General features: G+C 52.0%; 1 protein-coding gene across 1 annotated transcript; it reads right to left on the bottom strand.

Annotated features, from left to right (window-relative positions):
- Window positions 1–1,291: 1,291 nt before the first annotated feature.
- Window positions 1,292–9,732, bottom strand: LOC135877878 (probable E3 ubiquitin-protein ligase makorin-1). Its single transcript, XM_065403404.1, has 6 exons — window positions 9,560–9,732; window positions 5,034–5,338; window positions 3,842–4,190; window positions 2,421–2,531; window positions 2,089–2,221; window positions 1,292–1,447 (listed from the first exon to the last, which is right to left on the bottom strand). The coding sequence occupies exons 1-6, from the start codon at window positions 9,730–9,732 to the stop codon at window positions 1,292–1,294; spliced, it is 1,227 nt and encodes a 408-aa protein (XP_065259476.1).
- Window positions 9,733–12,346: the final 2,614 nt, after the last annotated feature.

Below are 12,346 nucleotides of genomic sequence, written 5' to 3'. Positions count from 1 at the left end.
TACCATGGATTTTGTGTACACACACACACACTCTCTCTCTATCCCATTCCTAATGATTCCCAACATTCTTTTTTGACTGCCGCTGCACATTGAGCGGAGAACTATACACAAGATCTTTCTTGAGTGGTAACAGCTAATTTAGACCCCATCGTTTTATGTGTATCCCTGGGATTATGTTTTCCAATCTGCTTTACCCTCCTTCCAAAGTAATGCATAAGGGACAGCAGAGACCCCCCCCCCCCCCCTTACATTCCCCTTTGACAGCAGCCCTGCCACTCTGCCCAAATGCTGGGCTCCAGGGTAGATAGGGGCCACTTACCCTAGCCCATTACTTGCCCCTGGTGCTAGCAACGGCCTAGTTTTTGGTAGTAGGGAGACGGAGAAGGGAACGAAGAGCCTAGCCCTTGGGAAGAAGAGACTTGGCTGATTAGTTTTTAAAGCTGATTTTTATTTCGTGGTCTCCAGATATCTTCTGAAAGAGTTAAAAGGTTTGCTAAGTATGTGCACAGGCAGCTTCACGACCAGGCAGCAACCCTTCCAGCTCCCATGGAGCGGGTCTCCCTGCTTACATTATGAAACCTCTGAGACAGATGCCTGTATCAATAAAAAAAAGCCCCAAACCCCCACCCACTAATCCCAGACTGCTCCCCCTTTTAAGCCTGCTATGGATGCCTGGCAGCACTGCAATCAATACTAGAGCAACCCGCCAAGATGCAGACACTGCCTGCTGCTGTGGCCAATAGCACTGCTCAACTGACTCTCCTTCACAACAAAGTAGCCTCAGCAGCAAGCACGCTCTGCCTCCAACCACAACACGGAGACTGCAGGACCACCGCGAAACCTGACATACAGCCTACTCCTAGAGCAAGGCAGCTGGGAGGCCATAGGACTGGGGACACCACCAGATCCCAGGCTGGGAAGCCATGGTGGTGAGGAACCCGCGGAGAGAGGGAGAGGTGCCGTTTCGGAGGGGAGGGAGGGAAGTAGAAACGTGACGTGCGACGTGTCAGCGGTCAGTCCCATCAGCCCCAGGATGGATGAAAGAGCAGCGTGGCAGTGGTAACCGCATCCCACCGCCCTGTGGAACGGGAGAGCTTCCCACCGCCAGCGCTGTGTTCCCCCAGCTTGTGCAGAGTGGTTTCGGATCACTAGGAGTCCTGCCAGACACACAACTAGACAGATTAAAAGAAGTCAATTTTCTTTCCCCATCTCCCCCCACCCAAAAGATATAGGTTCACAAGCCACGGAGTGACCCCAACTCCATTGAGCCAGGCCCGGCCCAGTGGAATTTCTAGTCTGAGTCACTGGAATCCAAGAGGAAAATCTCATGGCAGTAGTCTGGATCATCGATGTCCCCCCGCAGCAGCGCAAAGGTGAGAGCCCATTGGAACAAGCACACATCATCGTCCTCCTCCTCGGAGCTCTCAGAGGGAGAGGGATTGAATGCCTGCAACAGGACAACAACAACAACATGCTTATCCCTTAGCCCAGCTGGGGAAGATGAGAACCGACCCCACCCCCTGCAAGGTGTGGCCGCACGTGTGGTATTTTCCTATTCACCAGCCATGACTTGGATGGAGGTTTTATCTCCTACAGATCTGCCCTGGGGAACTAGGGTGTCCTGACAGCCACTAGCAGGAGACAGACATCCTGGTGTTGAGGGAGGACCAGCCAGGAAAGATTAACTGTAAGGAGCAACAGCTAAGAGCTCCTCACCAACCCATCCCCCTGGTAAGGAGGCTGCAGCTTCCTCAGGGGACATGCAGCAGTTGCTTTGCTGCATGCAGGACTGGCCTCCAAGCGCTCAGTGGCTGGACAGTCACAGCTGGATCCCCCGATCCAGCCGAGTACTGAGTCGCACTGACTTCAGTGGAAGTGATCGGGTGCTGGAAGTTGGGCACATGCCTAAGTATCTTGCTGAATCAGGGCCCCAGAGCAAAACCTTGGTAGCATTATTGGTTTATGTTTTAACTAGAACACATTGCTAGACTGGTGGGATTCAGAGTCTCTCTCCCCCCCACCCCACCCCCATGCTGGCTAGTGCCAACAGCTGTCAACTTAGGAGAGATTCAAGCTGCTTTTGCTTACCACCGGGCCTGTCCTGCATGGAGGTCTCTGTCGAGGGGGCCGCACCCTGGCCGGGAGCTCATGAAGGTAGATGCACTCCGATTTAAAGGGACAGCGGCCACGGCCACGGGCAAAGAACTTGCATTTTATTTTCCTAGGAGAGTTAAAAGAGTTGCGTTAAACTCAGATGGAAATTCAGGGGTTAATTCTTCCTGCAGGTACCTGCCAACACTAGACCCAGAGACCCAGCCTCTCACCCTTCTAGCAAGGGCCATCTCTGTAAGGGAGCACTTTGAACAGCAAAGCCCATCACACAAACCCCATCCCAGCAAGCAAAGGAGCCAGCCACCTACCCTGTCCGCGCCTTGAAGGTTTCTATCAGCTTCTCCTTTTCGTCCCTGTCGGAGACCCAGTATTTGTGGGGGATGAAGTAGCTGGACGTGACCCGGCACTCGGGGCAGGCCCTGTGGGCAGAGACACGGTGCGCATGGGTCATTTGCAGCCAACAGGAGTGAATGAGAGGGTGGGGCAGAGGAGGGGGTTCCGCCAGGCCGGCAGAGTACCGACTCCAAGATCAGCGACTCCAGGCCAACCCCTCAGCAGCTGACACTGCTACCTCCTTCTAGACCAGTGGTTCCCAAACTGGGGTTCCTGAAATGTTACAGGGGGTTCTCAGGAAAAAATTCCCTAATGGCGGACAGAGCTGTCCCTAGGGACCCCAGGCAGCACGGGGCCAGGAGCCCCTGGACTTCCAAGAGCTAAGCAGATCAAAGCAAGCATGTCGATCACACTGAGGAGATTTAAATGTCCTTATAAGAAATGAAAAGGGAGGTGGATATTTTTTGCTGTTTTTAAAATTATTATGAAGAACAAGTTTAAGCTTTGTTGTAATGTGCGTTGTTTGCCTGGACTGCTCAAGACCTGAATGCTTGTGTAGGAGGAACTCTTTGAGTTGGCTTCTTAAATACCTTCCTGCTGTTTCACATCTGATACTCCTTGATGAAACATAGGAGCCTTGTCTTATAACAGGCTTATTCAAAGCGATACAAGCTACGAAGATCTTGGAAGAGTGTTGCCGTTTTCATAATGTAATAAAAATACTGTAGTGATAAATAATAATTAATAATAAATAGTGTGTAATAAGCATGTCATAAAAACAAATTTTATATTTCCAAGATCAGTGCTTTTATAATTTATAATCGGGTAAAGGAGAAAATCCCTGGAAATACTCATTTTTAGGAGGGGGTTTGCAAGACTTGACATTTTAGTGAAAGGGGTTCACAGGTTGTTAAAGTTTGGGAACCACTGTTCTAGACCCACTGCACTAGTCTGTGCTGTGCCCTAGATGCCATTAGAACAGATTTCCCACAACAGGGATGGACCAAGATAACAGGGCTTCCACCACCTCAGCTTTAAAGAAGATGGGGCTGGAGGGTTGTCACTGTGGTTGCTCACGCCATAGCCTGCCCTAAAAGCTCCTTTCCCCCTCCATCAGGGTAGCTGCCAAGGCCAAGCCACCCATCAGATTGCGGCTCTTTGTGACAAGGGAAATGGGTAGGGTGACCAGACAGCAAATGTGAAAAATCGGGACTGGGATGGGGGGGTAATAGGTGCCTATATAAGAAAAAGCCCCCAAAATCAGGACTGTCCCTATAAAATCAGGACATCTGGTCACCCTAGAAATGGGACCTAGCCTCCAGCACCAGGTTAGCACGTGGGACCCATGTGCCCGTGTGGCATAGCCAGGAACAGGACTCCGGATCCCCGTACGTACTTGATCACCGCGTTCTGGAACTCCCGGCTCTTGCGCCACTTGCGGATGCAGCCGACGCAGTAGGCGTGGCTGCAGTTGGGGAGGATGCCAAACACGCGCTCCTCGGGTAAGGTCTTCTCGTAGACCTTGTCCATACAGATGCCGCACACCACGTCCTCGCTCCGCAGCTCCCCCACCGAAGCAGCAACTGCGCCCAGCCCACCAGCTGCCTGCACGGAGCAATATAGCCGGCTAGCACTTGGAGACAGAGCCCCCTTCCTTCCACAGAGCTGTGCTGCCTCATCCTGGCTGAGTAGCCAGCTCAGCTCTGGGCATGGGAAGAGCCGGCGTTCTGCAGACCCCTGCCAGGCTACAAACAGGCCCACAGACAGGGAGGGAGAAGATCGCACCCGGCTTCCCCCTACAGAAACGATTGCTCGCAGCCATCTATGGTAAGGTGTCTGGGGGAGGACTCAGGGGAAGGATGGTCCCAGGGCATTTGCCTATTCGAGAGACCTGGGATCAATTCCCTGCTCTGCCACAGACTCCCTGGGTGACCTTGGGGCAAGGCACTTAGCCTCTCGGTGCCTCAGTTCTCCATCTGTGAAATGGGGACAATAGCAATGCCCGGCCCGACAGAGATTGGGAGGATAAATGCAGTAAGGATGGAGAGGTGCTCAGATGCCATGGTGACGGGGGGCCAGGTAAGCACAATAGACAGACACCGTAAGAGCATCCCATTGAGAATGTCTGAGTGGCAATGTCATCTTCTCCCCCCCCTCCCACCCCAAGATTCTCACCCACCTCTAGGGTTCGAGGTGCTGGGACAATTGCCTTGTTAGATGCAGCCTCTGGTGCCAGGGAAGTTCTCTGCAATCCCAGATCCCATGGTCGGGACCCTGACCAGCAACACAACAGTTAGCATGAGATGCATTCACACAGGACAAAGGGCCTTCAAAAGCCAGTCCACAAAAGCACAGCCAGTCTGCCCCTTGGGGCAGGATCCCAGCTCCATACATCACCTCCCCAATGGGACCCAAGAGCTGCCTGAGCAGATGCAACCTTCTCCAGGCAGGAGGACTAGTCAGCTGGAAGAAACCTAAGGTGCATTGGACAGAAGCACTCCCCATCCATGCTAGAGCCCCGTACGGCACGCCCAGCCAGCCAGTCCCAGCCTCCCTTCCGACACTGTTAGCATGCCAGCAGCACTTACCTGATCCACGCGGGGCCTGCCTGGGGACAAACTCTCTGCTGACGGCCCCGTTTGGGGGATACGTGGGGACCGTCTCTTTATCTTCCTCTTCCTCCTCAAACTCTGTGCTCAGCTGCCTGAAGTTCAGTTGCAGCTGTGTCACACTAGGGACAGAGGGCTCCGAGCCACGCCTGGCTCCTCCCCAGCTCCCAGCTGCTGCTTCTGGCCGGACGGCTGGCTCCGAGCCCCGACGGCTCAGCGATAAGGCAGGCTGTGAGCCGCATCTGCTCCAAGCAGGGGCTGGAGGGTCTTGGATGTGCTGGTAGCTGGAAGAGTCAAAGGTTACAGGCTACACAGGGAGGCCCAGTGGTGAGAAACATTCCTATCGGTTAGGTCGCTGGACCGCCCCTTTCCGCTCAGAATCTCATGCCACCGCATGAAACAGACTTCAAAGAGAAACAGCAGAACTAAAATTCATTTGCAAATTTAACACCATTAATCTGGGCTTGAATAGGGACTGGGAGTGGCTGGCTCATTACAGAAGCAGCTTTTCCTCTCCTGGAATTGACACCTCCTCATCTATTATTGGGAGTGGACTACATCCACCCTGATTGAATTGGCCCTGTCAACACTGGTTCTCCACTTGCGAAGTAACTCCCTGCTCTCCATGTGTCAGTATATAATGCCTGCATCTGTAACTTTCACTCTATGCATCCGAAGAAGTGAGGTTTTTACTCACAAAAGCTTATGCCCAAATAAATCTGTTAGTCTTTAAGGTGCCACCAGACTCTTTGTTGTTTTTGTAGACACAGACTAACACGGCTACCCCCTGATACTTGACACCATGCAAGGCACTAAATTTAGCCGTATGGAGTGGAAATCCATCAACCTCAACAAAAAACTTGCACAGATACAGACAGACATCATCTTCCTCTCCAAATGCAAACAGATGGACATCATACCAAATGGACTGAAGGTAAAAAATCCATTGCAATCAACATACTACACTGACTATGGTGAGAGACTGTGCCACACACTCTCAAAGAAACTGAGGAACCACCTGATCAGCATCCTGTACAGCAGACAGGAGAAGATCAAGAATGAGCTCTCAGAACTGGAGACTCTCATACAATACCAACCTTCCACACAAACTTCCACGTGGCTGGACTTTACAAAAATGAGACAAGCCATTTACAATGCACACTTCACTTCTCTACAGAGGAAAAAGGACAGTAAGCTATCTAAACTCCTACCTGCCACAGGGGGCTACAACAGTGGTACCCTCAACTCATCTAACAACACTGTCAATCTTTCCAACCACACACTCAGCCCAGCAGAAGAGTCTGTCCTATCTCGGGGACTCTCTTTCTGTCCCACCATCCCCACGAACACGATACAGTTCTGCGGTGATCTGGAAGCCTACTTTCGTCATCTCCGACTCAAGGAATATTTTCAACGCACCACTGAACAGTGCACTGACCCACAGGAACCCTCCTACCAACACTACAAGAAGAAGAACTCTGCGTGGACTCCTCCTGACGGTCGAAATGACAGACTGGACCTCTACATAGAGTGCTTCCGCAGACGTGCACAGGCTGAAATTGTGGACAAACAACATCACTTGTCCCATAACCTCAGCTGTACAGAACGCAATGCCATCCACAGCCTCAGAAACAACTCTGACATCATCATCATCAAAGGGGCTGACAAAGGAGGTGCTGTAGTCATAATGAACAGGTCGGATTATGAACAGGAGGCAGCCAGGCAACTCTCCAAGACCACATTCTACAGGCCACTATCCTCTGATCCCACTGAGGAATACCAAAAGAAACTACACCATCTGCTCAAGAAATTCCCAGCTACAGTATGGGAACAAATCTACATGGACACACCCCCAGAACCCCGACCAGGGGTATTCTATCTGCTACCCAAGATCCATAAACCCGGAAACCCTGGACGCCCCATCATCTCAGGCATTGGCACTCTTACAGCAGGATTATCTGGCTATTTGGACTCTCTCCTCAGACCCTACGCTACCAGCACTCCCAGCTATCTTCGAGACACCACCGACTTCCTGAGGAAACTACAATGCATTGGTGTTCTTCCTGAAAACACCATCCTGGCCACCATGGATGTAGAAGCACTTTACACCAATATTCCACATGAGGATGGACTACAAGCTGTCAGGAACAGTATCCCTGATGAGGCCACAGCAAGCCTGGTGGCTGAGCTTTGTGACTTCGTCCTCACCCACAACCACTTCAGATTCGGGGACAACTTATACCTTCAAGTCAGTAGCACTGCTATGGGTACCCGCATGGCCCCACAGTATGCCAACATTTTTATGGCTGACTTAGAACAACGCTTCCTCAGCTCTCATCCCCTAGTGCCCCTCCTCTACTTGCGCTACATTGATGACAACTTCATCATATGGACCCACGGAAAGGAGGCCCTTGAAGAATTCCACCTGGACTTCAACAATTTCCACCCCACCATCAACCTCAGCCTGGACCAGTCCACACAAGAGATCCACTCCCTGGACACTACAGTGCAAATAAGTGATGGCCACAAACACCACCCTATACCGGAAACCTACTGACCGCTATACGTACCTACATGCCTCCAGCTTCCATCCAAGACATCACACGATCCATTGTCTACAGCCAAGCCCTAAGATACAACCGAATTTGCTCCAACCCCTCAGACAGAGACAAACACCTACAAGATCTTTATCAAGCATTCGTAAAACTACAATACCCACCTGGGGAAGTGAGGAAACAGATTGACAGAGCAAGACAGGTACCCAGAAATCACCTACTACAGGACAGGCCCAACAAGGACAATGACAGAACACCACTGGCCATCACATACAGCCCCCAGCTAAAACCTCTCCAGCGCATTATCCACGATCTACAACCTATCCTGGAAAATGATCCCTCACTCTCACAGACCTTGGGAGGCAGGCCAGTCCTTGCTTACAGACAACCCCCCAACCTGAAGCAAATACTCACCAGCAACTACACACCACACCACAGAAACACCAACCCAGGAACCAATCCCTGTAGCAAACCTCGTTGCCTACTCTGTCCCCATATCTACTCTGGCGACACCATCAGAGGACCCAACCACATCAGCCACACCATCAAGGGCTCATTCACCTGCACATCCACTAATGTTATATATGCCATCATGTGCCAGCAATGCCCCTCTGCCATGTACATTGGCCAAACCGGACAGTCCCTCCGCAAAAGAACAAATGGACACAAATCGGACATCAGGAATGGTAACATACATAAGCCAGTAAGTGAACACTTCAGTCTCCCTGGTCATTCTATTACAGATTTAAAAGTCACTATCATTGCACAAAAAAACTTCAGAAACAGACTTCAAAGAGAAACAGCAGAACTAAAATTCATTTGCAAATTCAACACCATTAATCTGGGCTTGAATAGGGACGGGGAGTGGCTGGCTCATTACAGAAGCAGCTTTTCCTCTCCTGGAATTGACACCTCCTCATCTATTATTGGGAGTGGACTACATCCACCCTGATTGAATTGGCCCTGTCAACACTGGTTCTCCACTGGCGAAGTAACTCCCTGCTCTCCATGTGTCAGTATATAATGCCTGCATCTGTAACTTTCACTCTATGCATCCGAAGAAGTGAGGTTTTTACTCTCGAAAGCTTATGCCCAAATAAATCTGTTAGTCTTTAAGGTGCCACCAGACTCCTTGTTGTTCATGCCACCGCAGTGTCCAAAGCTTCGCTAGGACAGAGACACACCAGGGAACAGCTCATCTCCTCAACTGTAGCAATGACGATGGAGATTTTCAGAATAAGTCTAAAGGATTTAGACACCTCTTCCATTAAAGTTTAATGCTTAGGAAGTCTCAGGCTACATCTACCCTACAAAGCCTATGCTCGCATAACCCTAGTGGAGACGCCACATATGCCAGCAGGAGGTTTTTTTGCCGGTGTAGGCACACCGCCTCCCCGAACCACATTAGCACTTTCCCCAGGGTTTTTATCAACATAGCTACAGCACCAGGAAGTGTTTGTTTCTCCCATGTCCCCGCACGACATAAAACCTATACTGGCACGGCCAAGTGCCTCAACCTAGGACTTCCAGCAGTTGAACAAGCTACAGTCTTCAAGCTCTGGCTCACTACAGCGGTCTTGCACCTCTTGGATGCCAATGTGTCTATGTCTACGCCAGCAGGAGTGGACCCTGTATTCCTCTGCCCACGCAGCTCCCCTGGGGAAACAGGTCTCAGATGTTTTTCCCCCATCTTACCTAACCAAATCTCTAGCCTGTTGGAGAATTATGGTTTCCATTTTAGACTAGGCTCTAGAGATTCCGCCCCTACCTCCCGCCCCATTGCTTTAGACCAGCGCTGGGCAAACTACAGCCCGCGGGCCACATCAGGCCCTAGAGTCTGGACCATGACAAAAAAAAAATATTTGACTGCCGCTGGTCTAGGGTATTTCTAAGGTGCCCATCACCTTGGTCTCTAGCCCAGATCTGCAGCATCCCAGGCAACGTCCTTACCTGCAGCGGTCTCCGTAGCCGCAGAACCCATTCTGGAAATACCTGCAGATCTGGGCTGACTTCCGGTCGTGTGAGAAACGGCAATTCTGACCCCATCTGCAGGCTCCACGGGCAAAGTTCCTGCAGGGAGAACAGAATCCATATTGACTCACAGGCTGCCACCCCTCCACCATCCCTCCACCGTCTCTCCAGCTGCACACCAGCTTCCTATGGATACAGCCTCAATGGATACAGCTCCCACTAGTCCATCTGCTCATCCTGACACTCCCTTACTTCCCAGAGGAGTTCAGCGCCTTCCCCAGCCCACTAACCGGGGAGGCTGCAGAAACTAGAGGACGTTTCCTACTGGGGGGGTAAATGATTGCTCAGCGGGGGCCGCACTGTCAGCAAGATTCACTCGGTAGGTCTTCATTTCAGCCTTGTGAGATGCCCAAGTGATGAGCAGCAAACGCCAGGCTCTCATGTCAGGGGGGGAGCAGAGCGGCTCCCTTGCGTTCTGCGCACATCAGCGAAGCTTGAACACAGGGCTGGGATTTGTAAGGGAGCTGACAGGGACTGGGCACCCAATTCCCATTGAAATTCAGTAGGATTTGAGCACTTAACTCTCCCGGGCTCCCGTGAAACGCCCAGCCTCGGGCCTGCTGCCCAGTCCAGGGTGCACTGAGGAGAAGCCCATGGATGAGGGCCCAGCAGGGGTGAGAGAACAAGGCCAGCAGCCACTAGTGAGATGCAGAGGGCTCGGACAGCAGCTCAGCTCAGGAGTGCTGGAAACCCAGGGGGTGGACACGTCCCATAGGGAGGGCACAGTGCACATCACATAGCCTGGGGAAAAGAGCTATGGTATAGCAGCCTGACTGATCTGGGTGTGTAGTTACATGCTATGGCTGACAGCAAGCAGGGGCGTTCCCCAGCACACATCCCATCTCAGCACACACAGAGAAACAGTCCACCCCACTGCCAACAGAACTTGGGTAGAGGAAGACGGCTAGGGAGTCAGAGAGCCCCCAGAGGAAGAGAAGGGGACAGGTGGAAACCTGCAGGGGCACTGGAGAAAGGCTACTGCACCCAGCCTAGCAGATTTGATTCAGGGAGCAGAAGCATGGCCAGGCTGGGTAGGGTGACCAGACAGCAAGTGTGAAAAATCGGGTCAGGGGGTGGGAGGTAATAGAATCCCATATAAGAAAAAGACCCAAAAATCAGAACTGTCCCTATAAAAATCAGTACACATCTGGTCACCCTAAGGCGGGGTGAGGTAGCAGGGGAACCCCACAGGAGTATTTTCCCATGGAGAGTCCCAGTCTCACACATGCTTGCTCCAATAACAAGAGCATAAAGAATCAGGAGAGCTGGGAATGCACCTGATTCAGCTTCCCCAAATGCTTTACATGGAGTTCTGATCATTTCAAAAATCAGCAGCCGGTCAGACTTCCCCCAGGCATGAGCCCCTCTCAGGTGGGGAGCAAGGAACGCCTGAAGTTTCAGAGAAGCACTCCTATAAGTTTGGCTGTTAAACACGTTCAGGACACAAGTTTTGGTGGGTTGTTTTTTTTTACCCCTGGTTGGCTTAAAAGCTGGAGCTATTTACCAAACCACCCAGAGAGCCTGATGCAACAAAAGCGAGGTTGTGCCTGAAATTAGCACAAGAAGTTTCACTACAAAGGGAAGTCAGGTCAGTGGGGAAACCCAAGGGGGAGAAAAAGCAGATGCAGCAGTTTCTGTAGGTTTTGCTGCCTCTGCACAATCAGCTTGTAAGAGCCAGGGTCCTGGCCTTTGCCCCTCCAGGCAACCAGAGAATCCTCCAGCGCTGCAAAGAGCCTGCCCCAGCCAGACAATGGTGGCTCTGCCCACAGGCCCCTTTCATCTCCCCCCACGAGGTGTTACCTTCAGAGCCTGTATGGGCGCCATTTCAGGGCCGCCATCCAGGAGAATCGCCTGCTGCCGACTTCCGCCCCATAGCACAAAAAAGGGATCGGGGAGAGCAGTTTGCAGCCCTCCCTCCACACCCCGGTTTTTGTCTGGGTGGGGCTGCAGGGGCAGTGTCGCAAACCTTCCTGGGCCCTAAGCCCAGCTCAGGAATCGCTCTCTGCCCCTGCAGAGCTGACCTGCAGCCTCCCCAGACCCTACCTGCACAGGACCCTGGAGTAGGGGCCTCTGTTGGGCTGACCCCCTCCAGCTGCTACCAGCGAGCCAGGCTCCATCCTCGCCCAAACACAGAATCAAAGTGCCTCTCTCCCCCCACAGCCCCCTCCAGAACTCTTTATGGGAGGGGAGGGGTTTAAACCAGCCTTCCCCAAGGACTAGCCCATCGGCAAGACAGAGAGGTTAGGACACACCCAGCTGCCCATTAGGTTGGAGTAAGGAATGGTCCCCACCCAGCTACTCACCCCTCCATTGATCAGCTACCTGCGGTAGGTGCACAGGAGGGAGCCAATGGGCGAGCGAACAAGGCTTAACCCCTTCGTTGCTGTGCTTGGAGAGGTTGGAACTTGGTTTATGTTTATTCAGACCAGTGCAGCCAGAGCCAGACCAGAGGAAAAGACCGCCTCATCTCAGGCATTGCAGCCAACTGGTACAATCAATGCTTGCAGAAAGCAGGATGGTCTCCCCCCCCCCCCCCCCAAATCCAACATGTTATTGATGTCCCTGTAAAAATAGAACGTTGTAAAACCAAAGTCTGCAGAGTCTATTGATACCTCAGACTGCAACAGAGACTGAGACCAGGGCCATGGATGTTTGGCCCTCGTGACACCGGCTTTAAAGGGAGACAAAAAAGGACTGAAAAAATAA

Source organism: Emys orbicularis, chromosome 4 (genome assembly GCF_028017835.1).
Source record: "Emys orbicularis isolate rEmyOrb1 chromosome 4, rEmyOrb1.hap1, whole genome shotgun sequence".
NCBI lineage: Eukaryota > Metazoa > Chordata > Testudines > Emydidae > Emys > Emys orbicularis.
Note: the sequence above shows the minus strand (reverse complement) of the source record. Positions and strands in the feature narration are given on the sequence as shown.

Coding starts and splice junctions, on each gene's coding strand:
- LOC135877878 (XM_065403404.1), bottom strand. CDS start 9,732: ATGGTGGAGGGGTGGCAGCCTGTGAGTCAATATGGATTCTGTTCTCCC. Junction 2,222..2,420: donor ACCTTCAAGGCGCGGACAGG/GTAGGTGGCTGG, acceptor TAACTCTCCTAG/GAAAATAAAATGCAAGTTCT. Junction 1,448..2,088: donor CATGCAGGACAGGCCCGGTG/GTAAGCAAAAGC, acceptor GTCCTGTTGCAG/GCATTCAATCCCTCTCCCTC.